Here is a 21,571-nt window from a genome sequence, read left to right as displayed (position 1 = left end):
CTCTTGGTCCCATAACTCTGTGGACCCTCTGGTCCTAACTCTGTAAACTCTGAATCATGCATATCACATATCACATATCACATAGAATCACAACCCATAAATAGCATACAAGGTACACTGTCACATAACTCTGATTACCACTTTAGGTAAAGTATAGTGATAAGACTCACCTCGGAAATCTCGGTAAAATCTCGATATCAGAATACTGCCCTAGCCTCCGCCTAGTCACAATAATAAATTTCACTAAATAAATGTCTCTTCATATTTTGGATATTCTCTCATGCAAATCCCTAGAAGGGTAAAAGACCATTCTACCCCTCTACAGGCCCGAGGCCCATTTGTTGACAAACCCTAAAAGTCAGCCCAAAAGTCAACTGTCCATTTTGACCAGACTCGCCGAGTGCATACGACGACTCGGCGAGTCCCATCATCCCCACAAACTCTTCCCTTTCCAAGCTTTACTCGACTCACTGAGTCACCCCTGAAATTACCCGGTCACCACTAGAGTCAGACCCTGAGGCAACCCAGTCCGACTCGTCGAGTCTACATATGGACTCGGCGTTTCCTCCATGGAATTGATCATACAACCTTCTGAGGTCAGGTCTGCTTAGCCAAATCATAGATTTAACCCTTAAACACTCAAAAGTCACGTAAAGAACCTTTACGTGCATGCAACCCAAAACAAGCCTCAAATGGAGAAATAACACTAGAAATGGCAACCTAGTCTCCAATTGCTTATTTGCTTGCAAAAATCTAGAAGGTAATGACTCTAGGGACCTCTCATGGTCCAGATCTGATGTCATAAACCCAAAGAGGACCTCATACTCACTAGATATTTCATAAAATGAGGGTAAAAACCCTAAAATCAAGAAGTCCAACCAATATAACACAAAATGGAAAGGATTATACCTCCAAAGATGATATCACGAGATGACTAGCTCAGATCCAGTCCCCTTCACACTCTAGATTTGTGCTCCTACCTTCCTTCAAGCAAAACCACACAAAAAGATGAAGAAATAGCCTCCTCTTGCCCTCAAACTCACTATCTCGGCTCTCTAGGGTTTCTCTGGAACAAGGTGGCCGAAAATGAAGGCCACAAAGGTCTTTAAATAGGCTCCCTAACCTGGGGATTAGGGTTTTCCTAATCAGAACCGACTCGACGAGTCGGGTCCCAACTCGTCGAGTCCGATCGCGAAAATGCGCCAATAGATCAGACTCTACTCGACGAGTTGAGGCATCAACTCGTCGAGTTCCTCAATAAAACAATAAATAAATAATTAAATTAACATACCCGAATTCAAGATGTTACATCTAGGTTCATGACCAAGCCTTAGGAAAAGTTTAAGGTCCAAATGCACCTATATTAAGGGTTTATGGCCAAGGGAGATGCTCTTGGCCGTAAACTCTTGTTGTTCTTAGGAAAAGCTTGTTTTCAAGGTGTGAATCAAGATTCCTAACTAGATAGCAAGTATATAAGAGGATACTTACGATGTTGAAGCTTAGAAGAGTAGATTTCGGCCCAAAGAACTAATGTGTTCTTGATATTCTTGAGGATCTTGAAGATCTAGACCCAGAAGATGAAATTCATGGATGAATTCAAAGGTGATTCAAGAATAAGAGATGTATTAACACATAGATTAGAAGAAATCACTTACATTTGTGAAGAATTGGAAGCAAGATCCTATGACACTTGAGAGCGATTTCGAGTTTCTAGACTTGGAAATGGTAAAAGTGAAGAAAAATGGCCAAGCTTCATACTTATAGCCTAGAGTTTACGGCCACCATGAGTTTACGGTGGAAAACTCATGTGCCCTGGTCATAAACTCCTCATTGAGGGGTTTATGGCTTGTTTGTTGGTTTTGAACTTCAGTTGACACATACAAACACTTAATCCTTTGATGTACTAGGCTTAGAATGCTCAAACAGACTTTGAACAGTGCTAAAGATAGCATAAACATGTCTGACTTTGATTGAGTTGGATAGTTGTACAAGATAGAAATTTCGGGTTGTCACAATAACAATTCTCGACAGGAAAACTAAGACTATGTGCAATAAGGAGGTGAATCCGGTGAAGGTGCAATGGCAACACCGAAAGGGCTCTGAGTGGACGTGGGAGCCAAAGGGCGAGACGAGGGAGCACTACCCAAACTTGTTTGCATCAGCGGACTTTCGAGGATGAAGTCTAATTCAAGTGGGGGAGATTTGTAACATTCGATTCCAGGTATGTTCTTGTTTGGTCCTTTAAGTTTGAAAATATTTTCGAAATGATCCCTCATACATTGGGCGTACGTTTGGTACGCTTGGCGTACATGCGCATTTGGAGTCGGGGAACTTAACCACATACGCTGGGCGTACGTGGTGTATGCGGGGCGTACGACAACCAAGACCAAGCCCTAATTTTTAGGGGATGGGCCCTATCTAAACATCATTAATGCCTTTGGACACTTACCCTCATCAGCTTCCACTGTTCATTACATCCCATTTAACCCTAGTTCGTCCTTTTGACTGTTCTTGAGCTTTGAAGTGACTTTGTGGCATTTTTGGTGTGTATTCAAGAAGAAGGAACTCGGAGACCAAACATTTGTTGAGGTTGAGCTTCTAGATCCAGATTCTTCATCAACTTTGGGAGCTATAAAAGGTGTAAAGTTCTTACCTTGATGATTCATTTGATAGTTAGGGTTTAGGGCTTGTTTATGAGCTTTATTTGGTCCCATGGGTTCTCTTTGTAAGTTTGGGCAACTCCAGAAGTTAGAGGTGTTAGATCTTAGTCCATTTGTTAGTATAGATGCATAAAAATGTAATCTTGATGGTTGATATGAGTCCATTCATGAATTTGAGTCCCTAATATGAACTTTTATGGATAAAAATGGATGTTGGGTTCTGTTAAGACATGCTAAGGGTTAAAGATGCCAACTTTATGTATTAGAACCCTAAATGGACGAGATCAGAAAGTTGGACTTAATGGCTGAACGCATTAAGCACTTATTGGCTTAAGGTGGCAATCAGCTAAATACGTCAGGCGTACCAAGGGGTACGTTGCGCGTACTAGTGGGTGGTCGAGTATGCTAAACGTACAACGCCTACGCCAAATAGAGGCTTTTCCTTGGGCTTTTGGTATTCGGTTGGACTTTGGACTTTTAGGGCTTAGTTAGGTTTTGGGATTTTGACTGTTTGATGCATGAGTGGAACTTAGGATTTCGTTAATGGGCCTTAAGTTGCTTGAGTTGGGCCTTTTTGGGCCTTGGGGTCCATTATTATGTATTGGGCCAAGTTTGGTAAGGCCCATTACGGGAAGGGTAAAATCGGCTTTTATCTTAGAAGGTCTGGATTTAGGATTTAGGCCCACGGTTATGGTTTATAACCTATTTGTGATTAGGGTGATTTGTTTGTGTTCATTGTGGGATCTTCCGGTTCGGTAGCCTAGCATTTAGTTATTTATCAGCGGACTGATGTGAGTTTTCTTACTATATCAATGGATCGAATGCAGCAAGGCCGACCTATTATTTGTGATATAAGGTATTAGCTATATTTGTGATATGTGTATGAAAGACTAGGATTTGGCCCCTGACAACTGTATGAAATACCAGGATATGACCCCTGACATTTGTATGAAAGACTATGATCTGGCCTCTGGAAACTGTATGGAAGACCGGGATTTGGCCATCGACAGGAGATTACTTGTAAGACTATGGTTTGTCCCATAACACTAACTTATTTATGTTTTGTTATGTGATGGTTTTGGAACAATGTGATGATTGTAACTCTTGTTTTAAAATGAAAAATTTTATCCTGGTTTTTGGTCGTTACAGATTCATTAATAGACAAACATTCAAACCGACGAATAATATTGAAAGTTATATGTCAATTAGTCGCAAACACTAAAACTCAATTATTATTGTTTAATCACCATATTCCGTCTAGAAATCAATTTGATTCTTCGTGACCAGATCTTTTTGATTGGATGAAAGATGAAAGAAAGTTGTCTCGTTGTTAGTAAAATAAAATAAAAAGACATATCTTAAAACCAACATGTTGATTGTTGATATTGACCGTTGAATGTTGCACAGAATGAATTATGTCCTTAAATGTTTTTACATCGCTCTAGGTTGTAAGATTCAATGTAAAACCTCATGATTTAATGTAAAACTACTTCTTAGCTCCCAACGACTGATTCGACGTGTGAAGTGTAAAGTGTGTGATGAACCTAAATTTTGCCATCTCACAAACTCGCATCCACAACCACGAACCAATTAGGTGCACGTACGGGCTTGACACATCCCTTCGCCTCTATTAGAGCATGCGAAGACTTAAGGCAAAGGAAGCCTTAAAAAACCCACTCAAGGCTTTTGTTAATGTACGATAAGAAAAATAGCCAACTTGCTATTCCTTAATTATTTCTAACATATTGTTTGTTTATGTGTGAATACTAAATGCATGTGTCATCTGCATATGTGTGTATTTAGAATGCATGATCGTGTGTGCATGCATGCATATTGAATGCATACGTTATATCCTTTATTTACATGACCAAACTTGCTCTTAAGAAGGGTTAATGATAATTAGGGGCAATATGATAATCAATTTTATGTAAAAAGATTTGTTATTTAAGAGAAATATGGCCATCAACTTCTTTTTGTATAATTAAAATGATTATAAAAATACTAACTTTTTTTTAAATAAATATGATATTTTTAAATTAAAAAAAAAACAAAATATAATCTTCACATTTAAAGTATACAAATACAATATCTTAAAGTTAATAAAAGCATATACAAAATAATATTTTAAAGTTAGTAATAATAGCATATACCAAATAACCACTCAAATGAAAGCAATAAATACACTTTCATCGACATGTTGTTTTGTTTTATCATTTAAAATGAAATTATTTTTATCCCAAAATGGCTAGGTTCAAAATTGTTGAATGGGAAAGTCATTTTCCAATTTTCGTTACGTTGATTGCGACGATCAGCATTCACCACGCCATATGCTTATGCTGCTCCATTCTGGTAAACTACTTCTAACTTGGAATTGGGGTAGAAAATAGACGAAATCCAAATATGCTCACCGCTGCACTCCATCATCAAATCATCTTTGATTCCCTAATTAAAAAGCAACCGCGTCCGACGTCCTCCTAATTCCACGTCTTCGCCGTCCTCCACTCTTACCTTGCATCTCTCGAATTTCTTAGTTCAAGCAGGAAACCCCACTTCTAATTACAACTCCTCTGCATCGATTTTTGATTCCTCAGTCCCTTGGAGCGTAAGTTTTGACACCTTGTTGCGTAATTTTGATTGATAATGAGGAAGATTCCGCCGATTTGATGTTCGATGTGTGTTTTTGTGCATTATTGAAACTGGGTTTTGTCTATAGTCTTTATGATCAGTAGTTAAAACACGGTTATGGTGGCCTTCGCATTGTTTGTGGGGTTCGTTGTTGGGGCATTAGCTGTAATTGGTGTTGAAGTTGTGGGAGTTTTGTTCTTTATACAAAAATTGGGTAGAAAAACAAAGGAAGATGCTGTTAAGGTCGCCAAATCCAGATCGTATGAAAGAGAGGAACCCCCGTTTTCATTTCCTGATAAACAGGTCAGTTTTCCTCCCTTTTTCATTTTGCTATTTGCAATTGGTTGTTATAGTTGTCTGGTTCTTACTTGTTTATAGAATCTAGTCTTCTAATATATGATGGATTTGAAGAATTTGGTTACGAATAGAACTACTTCATTTATGTAAAATTCTTTACAAACTGCTTGCGTTTTCAGGGTTGGGTTTGGATTTTAGAAAAGGAAAAGATCCCAAAGACTTTACCATCATTTGATAAAGGATCACGTTCACAAAAACGTAAAAATGAGATTGTGGAGGTTTCACCTGTGCGGAAGCATGCAAGCATCAAGGATCTATCACTCATCCTTATAGAACCAGATGGCAACCTCACGAAGATTCCTCTTTCAGGCTGCACTGTAGAAGCTGTTTCTGCTACAAATTTACCCACCAGAAAGTGGTGATGCTTTCTTGCCTAGAATCTCTGTATTGTGATTGTTACATCCTTAAAGAGACTGTTAGACTTACATTTATATTGCAGCTGCATAACTTTTTAAATCCCTTCGTCTTGCTTCTTTGGTAGGTTGTTTGTTTTAGCCTTTTAGGTACCTTAGATGATTTCCTTTAGAGTGACATGGATTTCTACTTGTTTGGAATACAAATTACACACGAATTTCTGTACTATTGCTAAATCTTGGTGTTGTGTTTATCTCACAGGGCCAAAAAATACCCTGTCAGAGTGGAAAACAAGTCATCAGTACTATACCATGGAAGCAAGTTATTCTACTTATATTTCGAGACATCTTCTGAAAAGGAATCATGGTGTAAAGCCCTTCGTCTTGCTTCATGTGATGACAAAGAGAAACTCAAATGGTTTCAGAAATCACTTTCAGACTTTCACAATTACCTAGGATCCTTAAATGTTGAATACCCTTCATTTCTAAAACCCTCCATAGGTTTCAATCCAGAAACAGGCGATAAAACAATCAAGATAGACACTTCATCATCAAAAGTTCGCCACTTTTTAAAGAAACTTGCCAAAAAGACTTCTAAAGCTGGTAGAGAAGATAAAAAAGAAAAATCTAATACAGTGCAAGAGTCAAGTTCAGTTGGTAGCTCTTCAAAACACTTTCAAACACACAAGAAACCGAATCATTCTACTGAAGAGGAAATTGTTCAAGCATTATTAACACCAAGATCTGATACAGATTCTACTCATTCTATTAATAAAATAGCTAGTGATGATGGAACATTATGCTGCAATTTGTTAATATCACGGTTATTTTTTGATGCCAAAAGCAATGCGGATTTGAAGAACTCTATACAAGCACGAATTCAGGTGTGTAACATTTTTCTTGAAATAAAAGATTTAGCACATACTATATAACTAATTAATAAATTATTTGTGTATAGAGGACACTCTCTACAATAAGGACCCCAAGTTACATAGGGGAGATAGTTTGCACAGGGGTAAATCCTGGAAATATCCCACCATATATTCATGGTATGCGGGTCCTACCATCAGATCTGAAGGAAGTGGTTGCCATGGAAATTGATATCGAATATTATGGTGGAGCAGTGTTGGATATTGAAACAAGGCTTGAAGTACAAGAGCTTGAAAATCCAGAAACTATGAATTCAGATTCCAAATCTGTTAAGGATGTCACTTCTGATCTTCTAGAAGGTGTTGGCTACTATGAAGAACAGTTGAAGCTTAATCAACACAAGGGTGATGAAATACGCAAATTGGGTAAGTTGAATAATTTTTATTTTTATTTTGTAAGTTGATCAATTGGACAAATACTAATTTATCTTGTTACAGAAGAGGTAAAAAGTTTTAAGGGAGATGAACAAGCATCTTCAAGTTCTGCTGTATCCAAGTGGAAATCCGTGTTAAATTCTGTTGCGAAACAAGTGTCTCAGGTTTGTATAACAATAATTTTGGATTTAAATGTTTGTTGATTATAGATATTAAGTAAAAATGTTTATAAAAATTAATCTTGTGATTTGTGAAGGTGCCTCTTTCAATGGCAATTCGGGTAACAACCCTTAGAGGAACTTTAAGGGTGCATATAAAACCTCCTCCTTCAGATCAATTGTGGTTTGGTTTTACATCAATGCCTGATATAGAATTTAGTTTGGAGTCTTCTGTTGGGGATCACAAGATTACAAGTGGACATATTGCGTTGTTCATAATCGGTAAATTTAAGGTTAGATTAAAATGCTCTTATGCAACTTTTGTTTTTGTTTTTGTCTTGAATTGCTTTCATCTTTGGTTACATGTCTTGAATTGCTTCCAAAAATGGTGATCTTTTACTTTCGAGGTCAAAACACTTTCTCAATTTCAGAAAAGGGCTGATGTTACTAAAATAGCAACCAACTGTTCAAAATGTCCATTTTGGCCTCCAAACTATTTTTTGTGCACTGAATGTTGATAAATATTCCTTATCTGTTCTAATGTTATAAAAGTTCCGTTAAATTTTGAAAGAAAAAAACAATCTATAATACACTTATAAAATTTAGGGGGTATACTTGCACATTTTAATAATTTAATTAAGTTTACCCAATCCCATTGCCCATTGCCATCAATGGTGAAATTCTGCTTTCGCTTTCTTTATCTTTTTCAATTTTGATTCACAAAAGCTTGATTTTTGATCTGGGTTTGGTTCAATATGTGATATTTTTAAGGTTTTTGGTATGGGTTTCCCGAAAATGTTATCTTTGTTTAAGTTTTTGATATGGGTTTTCCAAAAAATGTATTTTTTATTTTATTTTTTTTTAAGTTTTTGATATGGGTTTTCCAAAAATGTGATCTATTTTCTAAGTTTTTGGTATGGGTTTCCCAAAAATGTTATCTTTGTTTAAGTTTTTGATTGGGTTTTCCAAAAAATGTATTTTTTATTTTATTTTTTTTAAGTTTTTGATATGGGTTTTCCAAAAATGTGATCTTTTAAAAGTTATTGGTATGGGTTTTAGGGAAAAATGTGATTTTTTTTTTCTAAGTTTTTGATATGGGTTTTCCAAAAATGTGATATTTTTAAAGTTTTTGATATGGGTTTTCCGAAAAATGTGATCTTTTTTTTTTTTTTTAAGTTTTTGTTATGGGTTTTCCAAAAATGTGATCTTTTTAAAGTTTTTGGTATGGGTTTTCAAAAAATGTGATCTTTTTGATATGGGTTTTCCAAAAATGTGATATTTCTAAAGTTTTTGATATGGGTTTTCCGAAAAATGTGATCTTTTTTAAGTTTTTGATATGGGTTTTCTGAAAAAAGCATCAAGTAGATAGAAAATCTTTATTTTGTGAAGCTTCTGATATATGCATGGTTTACTTTCACAGACAGCTATTCGTGAAACCATGGTACTCCCCAACTCTGAAAGTGTAACCATTCCCTTTATGTTAGCCGAAAAGAACGACTGGATCCCACAAAAAGCCGCCCCTTTTATATTTGCCAATCCTGAATCTACCACCAACTCCACCACCACTACCACCACCACCACCAACACCAACACCACCACCACCACCACAACTACCACTACCACCACCACTACCGAACCCACTATTGTACACGAACCTCATCCCTACCAACCTTCCCAAGAACCACAAGATGTCCATAACACCAGCAATCGTAGCTTAGAAAGCGTATCTGAAACTGATGAACAAAACTTAGGAGCAGATGATGATCATGTTTCTGTAGATGAGAAAACTCCATTGTTGGAAAGTGAGGAACATGGACAAGAAGCGGATCTTACTGTGTCACTCCGGTCGGTTGATGAGAAGAGAGAAGTTAAATTGCCAAGCTGGCAACTCCACCCATTGCCACCTCAGCCAGTGGTGGTGACGAGTGAAGAAAGTAATGACATGGCGGAAGGGGAGGATGCGAGGTTAAGAAGAATGGGAACCAAGGCCAAGATGTTGGGGTTAAGGAAAAAAATGGGGGAGAAACTTGAAGAAAAGAGACGGAATATTGAAGAGAAAGGTAGACATATTGTTGAGAAGATGCGGGGTCCAGGAGGGAGCTAATTCATTCGTGTTTTTATATGTACATTTATCGCATTTGTGTTCGGTGTACGTTGTTGGAGATTGAATACATTGTTAAAGAGTTTTGAATCATTGATTTACAATTCAAAACATGTATAATTTTTCTTAGGGTTAATGTCATAACTCTCAATTTGCTCTTTTAAGTCGCAAGATTTTTTTTCTTTGAACAATGAGTTATGAGTTAGTATATGTCTGGAATTGAATCTAAGACCTTGTTAGAAACACATTTTCACTAGATAATTGTCCTAAATAGAATAGAGTATTTTATTTTATTTTATGTTATTTTTAAAAATTTTATTATTATTATTATTATTTTTTATGTTTCTTGCTCCATTTGGGTAGATTTCAACATCTTTAAGTGGTATACCAAATTATGTCATACCATTAGAGAATGGTGGAATCGTTGTAATCATTTTGTTTAATTCATTAATTTAGTTCAATTATTGTTTAATTTACATGTTTCAAACCTAGATCATACCATATTTTTGTAGTTATAGCTTGCATATAATTTTGGGTTTGGATGAATAATTAACTTATTTTATTTTGTTCAAGATCAAACGTGTTATTGTCCCACAAATATTTACAAAGTTATATTAAAAGAAAAACAAGAAATAATACATGTTATGGATGGAACAAAATACAAAATAAAAAAAAATGGCAGGAAATGAATTAATTCTTTGTGCAATTGTCATTGAATTATCAATTTATGTTGACACATGCATGCAACTTCTGTTTTGATTCTTTAAATGTCATGTACATGTTGAATACAATTGAAACAGTTCACGGGTTGGTATACCCGTTCGATGAATTAAATGTTATAATCCGCTTTTAGTCGGAACCACACACCGACGATACTGCCACAACCCATCCTCAAACCAAGGACGACTTTGTGTGCCCTTATAAGGTGATTCTAGTGAGTTATTAATTGCAATCAACCAATTGTTTATAAAGAAGAGAAATAGATAAATAGATAGTTGATAAGATAAGTAAAGAATTAGTTCTCATATTATATTTTTAAATGCAATGACATGGACATAAAAATGTAACAATCAGGGGCAACGCCAAATTTTTTTTAGGAAGAAGAATATGATAAGTTTAACATGAAAAGAAAATAACATCTAAATGATATTTTATTTATATAAAAAAAAATTTAAAGGTGAACTTCGGCTTACCTTGATCTTAGGATAGCTCCGCCCATAGTAACAATCAACGCACTCCATATAAAAAAAACTTTAGTACAGACTACATGGCCTAACATTACAAATTTTTTGTTGGAATTTTCATATTTGAAAGAAAAATAACACAATGTCACAAAAAAAAAAAAAAGAATTATAACTTTTATGTAATTTACCCAAATTTAAAAGGTTAAACAATAAGTTCAGCATGAACTTAATTGGCACCGGACCCGGATCCGACAATTTTACCGATATATCGTCTTTTACGTTATTTGGGTTTCTGAAATTAAAGGTGAGAACCTGCTAGGCTGCTACGCCATTGCCTTGTTGTTGCTTAAACCAAACTGACAAAAGGGCTCGCTGTTATTACCCAAAACCCTAAACCTTCCACCGATAGAAACGACCCAGTACGATGTCTGCCCTAGAAATCGAAGCTCGAGAGTAAGTAAAAGTAGATTCTTTCGTCAATTTTATGTCACTGTGTAATGCATTATTTGTAGAGTCATGTAAATTGATATACCTTAAGCTATGATAACGAGATGATTGAAACGAATCCATCTTATAAACCGACCGAAATTACATCGTTGTGGGAGTACAATTTGGAGGTAATACTGAGGAACCCTCTTGTATGCGCTAAATTATGACCCGAATCGTAAGCTCAGCTCACGTATCACGTATGTCTGAATGATTAAAGCTATTACCAAATTAACAACCTTTCGTTAGTGGTAAACCTTATATATAAATACTTGCCTTGGTATACTTTGTGAATTCGTCCTTTATAGTCCATGAATGAGCAACGTATTGTGAATTCGTCCAGCTAATTTTGTTAACTGGAAGCACATTATATGCTTTTATATAATTCTATTGTACTTTTGGTTACAGTGTGATTAAAATAGTTCTTCAGTTCTGCAAAGAGAACTCTCTGCATCAAACATTCCAAACACTGCAAAGCGAGTGCCAAGTATCTTTAAATACAGTGGACAGCCTTGAAACATTTGTAGCAGATATCAACAGTGGTAGATGGGATGCAATATTGCCTCAAGTGGCACAGCTTAAGCTTCCAAGAAAGAAACTTGAAGATTTATATGAACAGGTATGTAACACATTAACACCTTTTTGACTAGTCAAAGTCTGTTCTTGTGATTTCCTGTATCTTGCATTGATTACAGTTATCTATTTGAATTCCACTGTAGATTGTTCTAGAAATGATTGAACTTCGGGAGTTGGATACTGCTCGTGCTATATTAAGGCAAACTCAGGCAATGAGTGTCATGAAACAAGAACAGCCAGAAAGATATTTAAGACTTGAGCATCTTCTCGTTAGAACTTATTTTGATCCCCATGAGGTTAGGATTGTAATTTCTTCATTCTATAGAAATTCCAATAACACAGCACAGTATTTTGTTTAGTGATTGTGCTAATTATGTTGTACCTTTTTTTGTAATTACTCTACAGGCTTATCAGGAATCAACAAAAGAGAAAAGACGCGCACAAATTGCTCAATGTTTGTAGTTTGTAGTTTGTAGTTTTGTACATATATACCCTTTCCAGATATCCAAGAAACAGAACAAAAAAGTTAATTTTTCCCGTTTTGCCCTTTTCAGCTATTGCAGGAGAAGTCTCTGTGGTTCCACCATCACGTTTAATGGCTCTAATTGGTCAAGCATTGAAGTGGCAACAACACCAAGGTTACACCATTATCTAATGTCTAATTCTAAACTATAATCTTTTCTCTTTCCTCATAGATTTGTGTTATTGAGAATACTTTACTTGGCTTTTTTAGGGTTACTGCCACCTGGAACACAGTTTGATTTGTTTAGAGGAACAGCTGCTATGAAACAAGATGTAGATGATAAGTATCCAACAACTCTTGGTCATACTATTAAGGTGATTTCTTAGATATTTTTCTTGTAAATAATTTAGTTCCATTGTTAACCTTTCTGTTCAAAACTTATTGCAGTTTGGAAAGAAAAGTCACCCTGAAAGTGCAAGGTTCTCACCTGATGGACAATTCCTTGTTTCTTGCTCTGTTGATGGGTTTATTGAGGTTAATCTTGTCATTTACATGTTAAATTATAGTTTAGATTATAAGATATGGAATTGGCTACATTAATGTCAAATATTTACCAGGTCTGGGATCACATAAGTGGGAAACTTAAAAAAGATCTTCAGTACCAAGCAGAAGTGAGTGATACTTTGTTTTTTAACATAATAATAATAATTTCTTATTTAATTTTTTAAAATATGGTGTTTTCCTTCTGTAGGAATCCTTCATGATGCATGATGATGCTGTTTTGTGTATCGATTTTAGTAGAGATTCAGAGATGCTTGCTTCTGGATCACAAGATGGAAAGATTAAAGTAAGCATACATTGTCTTATGTGTTTTTTATTTTTTATTTTACACACAACTTATTCAAGTGTAAATATAAAATCTGTTTAATTATGTAATTATAGGTTTGGAGAATAAGAAATGGGCAATGTTTGCGACGCCTTGAAAACGCCCATTCTCAAGGTGTCACAAGTGTTGTGTTTTCACGTGATGGAAGTCAGTTATTGAGCACTTCATTTGATGGAACTGCAAGGTTTGTTTTACATATTACAAATTAAAAAAAAAAAAAAAATTATTTATTTAAGTTGAAATATACATAATAAACACACATTTGGTAATTATGTATTGTATCGAATACCAGGATTCATGGGATAAAAAATGGAAAATTGTTAAAGGAATTTCGTGGTCATTCTTCTTATGTAAATGATGCCACTTTTACAACTGATGGACTTCGTGTCATTACTGCATCAAGTGATTGTACAGTAAAAGTTTGGGATTTGAAGACTACAGATTGTCTACAAACCTTCAAGCCACCACCTCCATTGAGGGTAATTTAGTCATTTACTCATATCCAGACAGTTCATTCAGTTTCTAAAAAGAAACAACCTTTATTAAGAAACCAACACTTTCTCTATTAAGTTGTTATTTCTGTATCAAATATTAAGTCAATTAAGTCAAAGATTCTCTGAAGTTTGACTTTACAGTTGCTCTGTGTTTGACTTACAGGGAGGAGATGCGTCAGTAAATTCGGTTCACCTTTCTCCAAAAAATCCAGACCATGTTATAGTTTGCAACAAGACATCATCAATTTATCTCATGACTCTTCAAGGACAGGTGGCTTTTTTGTTTTTATCAGAAGTTCTTATTAATTAAGATGCATGCATTCAGTTATAAATATAATATAACAATATATTTGTGTTGAAAATATGAAGGTGGTGAAAAGTTTCTCATCTGGTAAAAGGGAGGGTGGAGATTTTGTTGCAGCTTGCATATCACCAAAAGGGGAATGGATATATTGTATTGGTGAAGATAAGAACTTGTACTGTTTTAGCCATCAATCTGGGAAACTTGAGCACTTGATGAAGGTGCATGAGAAGGACGTAATCGGTATTTGCCATCATCCCCACCGGAATCTTGTAGCCACTTATGGTGAAGATTGCACCATGAAACTATGGAAGCCTTGAAGATGCTCTTTTATCATTTACCCCCTTTTCTTTTTCTTTTTTTGGTTTTGAAGGACTCATGTAACAATAGTTGAATGCATTTTTATTTTGTATGTCATTTTTTTTCACTTCAAGTACATGCTGTTATTCATGTTGTTAACAATGCATTTAATTACCATAATCATGAAGTACTTATATATATATTTTGTTAATGATATAAGGTTATGTGGTTTATTGCTAAAAAGTGATGTTATGTGTAGAGAAATATAAGTATGTTGCTATTATGGGTAAGGAATTGTAAGTGGATTGCTATTATTTGTGAAGAAATATAATTACGTTGCTATTATAAGTAACATATGGCTATTATCGGTAAAAATACAAGTCATAACAACATATTTGAAGTAATTTCATTAACAATGCCCGACTTTCAGCTTTGTACATTGCTGGCAAAAGGAATAAAGTAGGTTGTTATATTTCATGTAATTTGCTAATAATTTTGTTCTTATAAATGACATTGATACTTTTAAGCAATTGTTATCAAACAAATTAAATTAACATAAATTATCAACAAATGATTTGTACATGCTCTCTCTCAATTTGTCTTTCCATTTTACTTAATTAAAAAACTGATTGAAAAAGTTGTAGTTGATACTGTTAAATTTGATGTTCACCAATTGTTTTTTAGTAATACGACCATTATTTTATGTTATATATATATATATATATATATATATATATATATATATATATATATATATATATAGGAGGGTTCATGCGACAATGCAAATAATTTGCGAAAACGCGAAAACAAGAGAAAACTATGAGATTGTGTCAACTCAACCTTATATTTTGGACAATAATTCATCCAAACTTTGAACTGCATGATGATAATCGATAATACATGAGAAATTGTTTCATATTAGCAAAGCATGATTTTTAACATTTTATTATCAAAACATGAATTTAACAGTGGTTAAGGACGTGAAAAAAATAGTTGTTAAAACCGTCTTTAAATCTATATTATCATAACACAATCCAATGTAAACTTATTATCTTTAATTTATTGCTAATAAATTTAATTTTTATAGTATTTGTGTTTGATTTTTATAAGATAAAATATGTTTTCACGTTTTTGCAAGATATTTATGTTTTCGCATGAACCTACTTATATATATATATATATATATATATATATATATATATATATATATATATATATATATATATATATATATATATATATATATATATATATATATATATAAGGGACAGTTCACTTAAGAATCAAAAAAAAAATAGAGATCTTGAGATTCAATCTCAGCCACATATTTTTCATTTGCCGCTCTAACACTCCAATGTACCGGCAACAGCGGAGTATGCCTAATCATAAATGATATACATATATACTTGTTTACAGATTGAGTAGTCATATATAATTATAATGGTTGATGGAAGAAGATGTGGTAGTGGTAGAGATGACGGTGGTATAAATGACGGAGGTGGCAATAGTGGGGTGGCAGTGGTAGAGATGACGGTGGTATAAATGACGGAGGTGGCAATGTGGGGTCGACTAGTGGCAGTTGTGGTGGTGGGGAAGATGGCGGAGAAGAAAGGAACGGATGTTGCTACATAATCATTTATGATTATAACTGACCTGCCATGTCGGTATGTCAGAGGGTTAGAGCGACACATATGAATTATGTGGCAGAGATTGAATCTGAAGATCTTTATTTTGTTTTGAATCTCAACAGAACCTCTATCTTTCTCTCTTTCCCTCTCTCTCTCTCTCTCTGTGTGTATATATATATATATATATATATATATATATATATATATATATATATATATATAGTTAGGTTCATATATAACCCACAATTATTGTGTGAATGTATGACCAAATGGGGTCCATCATTTCATAAGGGTAATTTAGTAATTTTTTTAGTTGAATTAACTATCTTTAAATTAAAATCTATAATCAATTCATTAAATAACCTAAAAACCTATAATTAAGGAATTTAAGCAATATTACGTTAGAATTTATCTTCTATAGCAACCATCGCCTAGGGTTTATTCTATTTTCCTGTTTTTCTTTCACACATCGACGAGATGCTAAGAACCGAAGGATGAACCGGTGAAGCACACATGACGTGAAGACTACAAACTGGAGACACACGAATGATGGCTTTTGTTCGAGACACCTACCTCTACGGTCCATTTGATGGTTGTGGGGTACAAGACTTGTCTAAACGATATAGTAATCATTGGTTCCATAACTGGAAAAAGGAACCAAACTCATGGGACGATTCTCGATCAACACCTGCAAATTGGTGAATTCTCGATTTTTTTTAAGTCTTGTCGATCCACTTTGACCTGCAACTTAATTTATTGATTTGTATGTTTGTATCAATTTGGTTTTAAGGATTATTGGACATCTATGGTTGTGCCTCTGTTGTCTAATATGGTGAAGCTGCATTACCAACAGGTTTGTCCCTTCTTGTGTTTCTAACAATTTGATATGTGATTACAATATTTTGAATTCCAATTTAATGAACTAGTTCCATTTCTATTTTAATTTGCACTGCAAGAGGTCAGATTTTCTTTTTGTGTTTAAAATTCTTGAACCTGTCTTTTGAATTTTTGCCCTTAGGCTGGACAATCTGATTTTCCTATGGAAAATATGAGCAAAATTTTCCTTTTCCTTGAAAGATAATTTTCCCTTTTGCAAATTAGTTAATCCATATTCTAATTAGCTAAATAGCAAGAAAAATTATAGTCCGTAAACTACGATTCTGTTAACAGTTAACACACATTCAGGTTAAATTACAAGCATACAAATTATATAACTCTGCTCATTTTAATGATGTGGCTAAAAATACTAATTAATGTATTATAAACATAATATCTTTTTGATAATTTGATTTGAAGTATCCTGTAGTTGCATCTTTAGATATTTAGATCTCACTTTTTCATTTCTATACAGGATAAAAAGAGGAAAAGAAGATATTGGTTGTGATATAGGGTATTCTTTAAGAATGGAATACTAAACCAATCTATTTTTTAAGAATAAAAGGTTGAAAAAAGGACAATTGGTTCAAGAATGTTACAATTACATTGGCTGGTCAAAGATTAACTAATATGATAAAAAAAAATGTACATAGGAGGAAAATGTATAGGTTTTTTTATTTTTATTTTTTTTTTTAGTTTAGCATTTTGACAAAAAAGAATGTGTTATATATTCTTTATATATATATATATATATATATATATATATATATATATATATATATATATATATATATTCTTCAAGAATGATGACAATTTCTTAAAGAATTTAGTATAGAAGGTTGTATATATTCTTCAAAATGTTGTACATATTCTTTTTTAATGTTATAAAAATGATTGTTTATGTTATAAGAATGGTTCTTATTTATTTTTGTAGCATGTATTCTTGATTATATTAAAAAAATGATATGTTACTGTCTAATATATGATTTATATTATTTAAGAACGTTATTTCTCATAACATATTAGTATTTAAAAAAGAAAAGAATAAAAAAAAAACTATTAAATGAAATTGTACGTATTCTTTAAGAATGAAAGAATCAAAGTGTTCTAATAAAAAATTATTCTTTAAGAATGAGAACCATAATAATGGAAATTGAATTCTGGAAACATTTTAAAAAAACTTAATTTATATTTTAAATTTTGAAAGTCGAAATTTGAATTTTATTAATTAATTATATTTAGTTGCCTAAAATGTAGACAATTATCATTTATATCTCTTAATGAAATGTCATATTTCCCATTATAATTGACTAAGTGTATAAACGCTAGTCGATATTAATATAACGCACCTTAAGATCACATCCTTTCATTCTTTTAAATCTAATGGTCACAATATGGTGATATATTCATACAATACTTGTGATTCACATTTGATCCTAACCCTATATATATATATATATATATATATATATATATATATATATATATATATATATATATATATATATATATATATATATATATATATGCTCATGTGACCCAGGACAGCCAAGGCCCAAGGTCTAAAAGCCCGTGTAACCCGAATTCGAAGACAATCAAGATTGGACTATAAAAGCTCTTGAAAGTTGAAACCAGAATATTCAAAAGGCATATGATCCGAAGATTGTAATCAAGATCAAGAATATATATATATATATATATATATATATATATATATATATATATATATATATATATATATATATATATATATATATATATATATTAATTTTAGGTTCCCTTAAGGGTTTGACATAATTGATACTTCTATTTTGCTTATTAACCATTTTGGAATTTTTTTTGTTTTTATAACTATAGGGTTTGACATAATTTGTCCTTCTATTTTGCCTATTAACTATTTTGGAATTTTTTTTAATTAAATAAAGTTCAATACATATCGATGAAATTGCCCGGTTTTTTCTTGAAGTTGCAATTTCGTCCCTTCTTATGTTATTTGTATTGGGTTGGTCATTCCTTCTCGATCATTCTGCACCTCCATTCTTTTCTGATCCATTTACTCATTCCACCGCTTTAAACCTACTCCACGTCCGTTCAGGTCCAAAGCTACAATCTACGTAGTGTTTTTTCCTCAGAGCTTCTATTGCCCACGTAAGAGATAACACCGATGATATGTTAGCGATTGAATCGTCTCTCTGTTGCCACCATCAGCATCTGCCGCCGCCTCCATCTATCTATCAACATCACCTAATTATATTGGTTACAAATCACACCCTAAGACCTTGAAGGGGGCGGTGTTCACTGCGGTATCACATGCCACGTAGGCTGAAAACCCCACTCCACTTCCTCTGGTCTCAACCATTTTGACTACTACGTAAGTTCGTTTGCAGTTACTTTAAGGCATAAAAAATAACCTTATTTTCGTAATATTGGAATATTGGATTAGTCGGTATGCACAAGTTGGTTTGGAAATCCACGTTAGGGAAGTTCACTTTACAAAAATAAAAATTAAAAAATAATCAATTTGCAGTACTATTTTGCGTATTATTTTGCAGTTAAAAATATAACATTTAAGGAATTGATAACTTTGGTCCTATTCTAAAAACTTATTAATTCCAATCTCTTTAATTCTTTAGCCATTTTGACACTTTTGGTTGTAAAACTTTTACAATAAAAAGTAAAAACAAGCGTCTCCAAAACCTCCACATGACCCAACGGATCAAACCAAACTTTCTATGTTATCCTTTTTAGTTTTAAACAAACATATCCCATAAACTCAGCTTGGATTTCAACGTTCATGCCAACACACACCTACGTGTCGTACTCTCTACAGTTCTTCACCAAGTGTCCATACAATGGCGTTTACCTTCCCCCCGTTTTAAAAACCCATCCATCATCCTCATCTTCATTCCACTTCTTCCTTCCCAATATAATTTACAGGTTTCACTTCCAATCTTGCGTGGTTAACATTTCATAATCAACAAAGGTTTCTATCACCGATATCTGTCATCACACAGGGTAAAAGTTAGATTACATAAAGCAAACGACGCTATGCCGCAACGTAGATACGCCATCGGGAGAGCCGATGAAGCCACACACCCAGACTCCGCTCGCGCCACCTTGTCAGAGTTCCTTTCCACCTTCGTCTTCGTCTTCGCCGCTGAAGGCTCCGTCCTAGCTCTCGGTAACTAACAACTTCTATCATTTCCGGTCATCATTGAAAGTTCAAATTTTTAGTGTTAATTTTGATTCGAGTTTGAATGCAGATAGGATGTACGGTCGTGACCATGCACTGGGAGGAGCCGGGCTGCTGCTGGTGGCGCTGGCTCATGCTCTGTCATTTTTCGCCGCCGTGGCCTCGAGTTTGAACGTGTCAGGTGGACACTTAAATCCTGCGGTCACTTTCGGTACTCTGGTTGCCGGAAGGGTTTCTGTGGTTCGAGCGTTGTACTACTGGGTGGCGCAACTCCTCGGCGCCGTCGTTGCCTCATTGTTACTTCGTCTAGCCACCGACGGCATGGTATTAATTCCATTAATTAAACCCGAGTTTCTTGATTACAATTGCTTCTCTAAAAACTATACAAACTGAATCTTCTTTCGGAGTCTGAAGAATCAAAAGCTAGCTGACAAAATGATCGGAATTGATTTTTTGCAGAGACCGATTGGGTTTTCAGTGGCGACTGGTGTGGGAAACTTGAATGCGTTATTAATGGAGATCATTCTAACATTCGGGTTGGTGTACACCGTATTTGCGACGGCGATAGACCATAAGAGAGGAACGTTGGGGACGATTGCACCACTGGCAATAGCGTTTATACTGGGAGCCAATATTCTGGTGGGAGGGCCGTTCTCGGGGGCGGCGATGAATCCGGCAAGGGCTTTTGGGCCTGCGTTGGTTGGGTGGCGGTGGAACAACCATTGGGTGTACTGGCTGGGACCGTTCATTGGGGCGGCGATTGCAGGTTTGATCTACGAGTTTGGGATAATCCAGCCGGAGGCGCCGGTGCATACACACCACCAGCCATTGGCTCCAGAAGATTACTAGGAGGTGGTGATCGTGGTTTTGGCTTCTGAGCCATGTGTTATGATGCTATATATTAGTGTATAAGTAATAAAAAAGGGGGTTGCGTTTAATTTACTTTTGTGTATTTTGTGGTGTTTTCCGACGTTGGTTTTATGTGAGTTTTTTTTTTCTTTTTTTTTTTTTAATGTTTTCTTTTTGATGTGTTGGAGTTTGAAGAAGACAAATAATGCCGCTCACCCTTTCCCCTGGTTTTGTTGAAGTATGTTCGATGTTCACATTTGCATAGGAAATTACATACACGTGTAAAGATTATGATATATTTTACATATATATACGTATCTAATGCATGCATATTAATTTGGCTGTTCGGCATTAACATATCGAATATGTTTCATATCAACAAGTTATAATTTGTTTGTAGAGGTATCAAATTATTTGTGGTAATTCAAGTATTAAATATGCTGTATATAAAATTTAGAAATATATTGTGGCTTACCCCTATTTATGGCCAAGTTGTGCGTGAGCCGTGTGGCCATCACTTCACTTGTTCACTTTTCTGAACGACTTCTCTTTTGGCTTCCCGAACTCGTGGCCAACTTGCACAGAGCTTACACGGCCTCATCGGCTCATCGCAGCTCTTTTTGATGATTAAACCTTATTTCGACAGCTTTTTATTAAAAAATGACTTTTCTTTTGCTGTCTAGATCTGTCAGTTTAGGGGGATGAATCAATCGTCCTTCATTTTTTCCTTGTTTTATGAAGCATGTTGTAGATTAGTAGTTGGTACTTTTGCAACTT

General features: G+C 34.5%; 3 protein-coding genes and 1 long non-coding RNA gene across 5 annotated transcripts; all 4 read left to right on the top strand.

Annotated features, from left to right (window-relative positions):
• Nucleotides 1-4,913: 4,913 nt before the first annotated feature.
• Nucleotides 4,914-9,722, top strand: LOC111903016 (uncharacterized). 2 transcript variants are annotated; one of them, XM_023898812.3, is made up of 7 exons: nt 4,914-5,588; nt 5,762-6,000; nt 6,258-6,879; nt 6,954-7,290; nt 7,366-7,463; nt 7,556-7,750; nt 8,878-9,722. In XM_023898812.3, the coding sequence occupies exons 1-7, from the start codon at nt 5,403-5,405 to the stop codon at nt 9,559-9,561; spliced, it is 2,361 nt and encodes a 786-aa protein (XP_023754580.1). In that variant the 5' UTR covers nt 4,914-5,402; the 3' UTR covers nt 9,562-9,722. The 2 variants fall into 2 exon arrangements, with proteins under 2 accessions (XP_023754580.1, XP_023754579.1); XM_023898811.3 differs by having other exon boundaries at nt 4,915-5,588; nt 7,363-7,463.
• Nucleotides 9,723-11,032: 1,310 nt separating this feature from the next.
• Nucleotides 11,033-14,446, top strand: LOC111903017 (suppressor of mec-8 and unc-52 protein homolog 1). The gene is made up of 13 exons (XM_023898813.3): nt 11,033-11,195; nt 11,637-11,847; nt 11,948-12,100; nt 12,210-12,258; nt 12,359-12,442; nt 12,538-12,641; nt 12,715-12,801; nt 12,885-12,938; nt 13,019-13,114; nt 13,210-13,337; nt 13,446-13,632; nt 13,811-13,918; nt 14,017-14,446. Exons 1-13 carry the CDS (start codon nt 11,167-11,169, stop codon nt 14,266-14,268), a joined length of 1,542 nt encoding a protein of 513 aa, XP_023754581.1. The 5' UTR covers nt 11,033-11,166; the 3' UTR covers nt 14,269-14,446.
• Nucleotides 14,447-16,280: 1,834 nt separating this feature from the next.
• LOC111903075 (uncharacterized) lies at nt 16,281-17,514 on the top strand. Its single transcript, XR_002854031.3, has 3 exons — nt 16,281-16,574; nt 16,667-16,729; nt 17,228-17,514. It is a non-coding gene; the product is annotated as an uncharacterized LOC111903075 (long non-coding RNA).
• Nucleotides 17,515-19,654: 2,140 nt separating this feature from the next.
• On the top strand, nt 19,655-20,948 carry LOC111903018 (aquaporin TIP3-1). The gene is made up of 3 exons (XM_023898814.3): nt 19,655-19,933; nt 20,016-20,269; nt 20,405-20,948. Exons 1-3 carry the CDS (start codon nt 19,801-19,803, stop codon nt 20,792-20,794), a joined length of 777 nt encoding a protein of 258 aa, XP_023754582.1. The 5' UTR covers nt 19,655-19,800; the 3' UTR covers nt 20,795-20,948.
• The last annotated feature ends 623 nt before the right edge of the window (nt 20,949-21,571 follow it).

Source organism: Lactuca sativa, chromosome 9 (assembly GCF_002870075.4).
Source record: "Lactuca sativa cultivar Salinas chromosome 9, Lsat_Salinas_v11, whole genome shotgun sequence".
Taxonomy (NCBI): Eukaryota; Viridiplantae; Streptophyta; class Magnoliopsida; order Asterales; family Asteraceae; genus Lactuca; species Lactuca sativa.
Note: the sequence above shows the minus strand (reverse complement) of the source record. Positions and strands in the feature narration are given on the sequence as shown.

Excerpts from the sequence above, each read along its gene's own strand:
- LOC111903018 (XM_023898814.3), top strand. The coding sequence starts at position 19,801 with ATGCCGCAACGTAGATACGCCATCGGGAGAGCCGATGAAGCCACACAC. Across the intron at positions 19,934-20,015 it reads AGGCTCCGTCCTAGCTCTCG|ATAGGATGTACGGTCGTGAC; the intron begins GTAACTAACAAC and ends GTTTGAATGCAG. Across the intron at positions 20,270-20,404 it reads GTCTAGCCACCGACGGCATG|AGACCGATTGGGTTTTCAGT; the intron begins GTATTAATTCCA and ends GATTTTTTGCAG.
- LOC111903017 (XM_023898813.3), top strand. The coding sequence starts at position 11,167 with ATGTCTGCCCTAGAAATCGAAGCTCGAGA. Across the intron at positions 13,115-13,209 it reads CACAAGATGGAAAGATTAAA|GTTTGGAGAATAAGAAATGG; the intron begins GTAAGCATACAT and ends ATGTAATTATAG. Across the intron at positions 13,338-13,445 it reads TCATTTGATGGAACTGCAAG|GATTCATGGGATAAAAAATG; the intron begins GTTTGTTTTACA and ends ATCGAATACCAG.
- LOC111903016 (XM_023898811.3), top strand. The coding sequence starts at position 5,403 with ATGGTGGCCTTCGCATTGTTTGTGGGGTTCGTTGTTGGGGCATTAGCT. Across the intron at positions 5,589-5,761 it reads TTTCATTTCCTGATAAACAG|GGTTGGGTTTGGATTTTAGA; the intron begins GTCAGTTTTCCT and ends TTGCGTTTTCAG. Across the intron at positions 7,464-7,555 it reads TTGCGAAACAAGTGTCTCAG|GTGCCTCTTTCAATGGCAAT; the intron begins GTTTGTATAACA and ends TGATTTGTGAAG.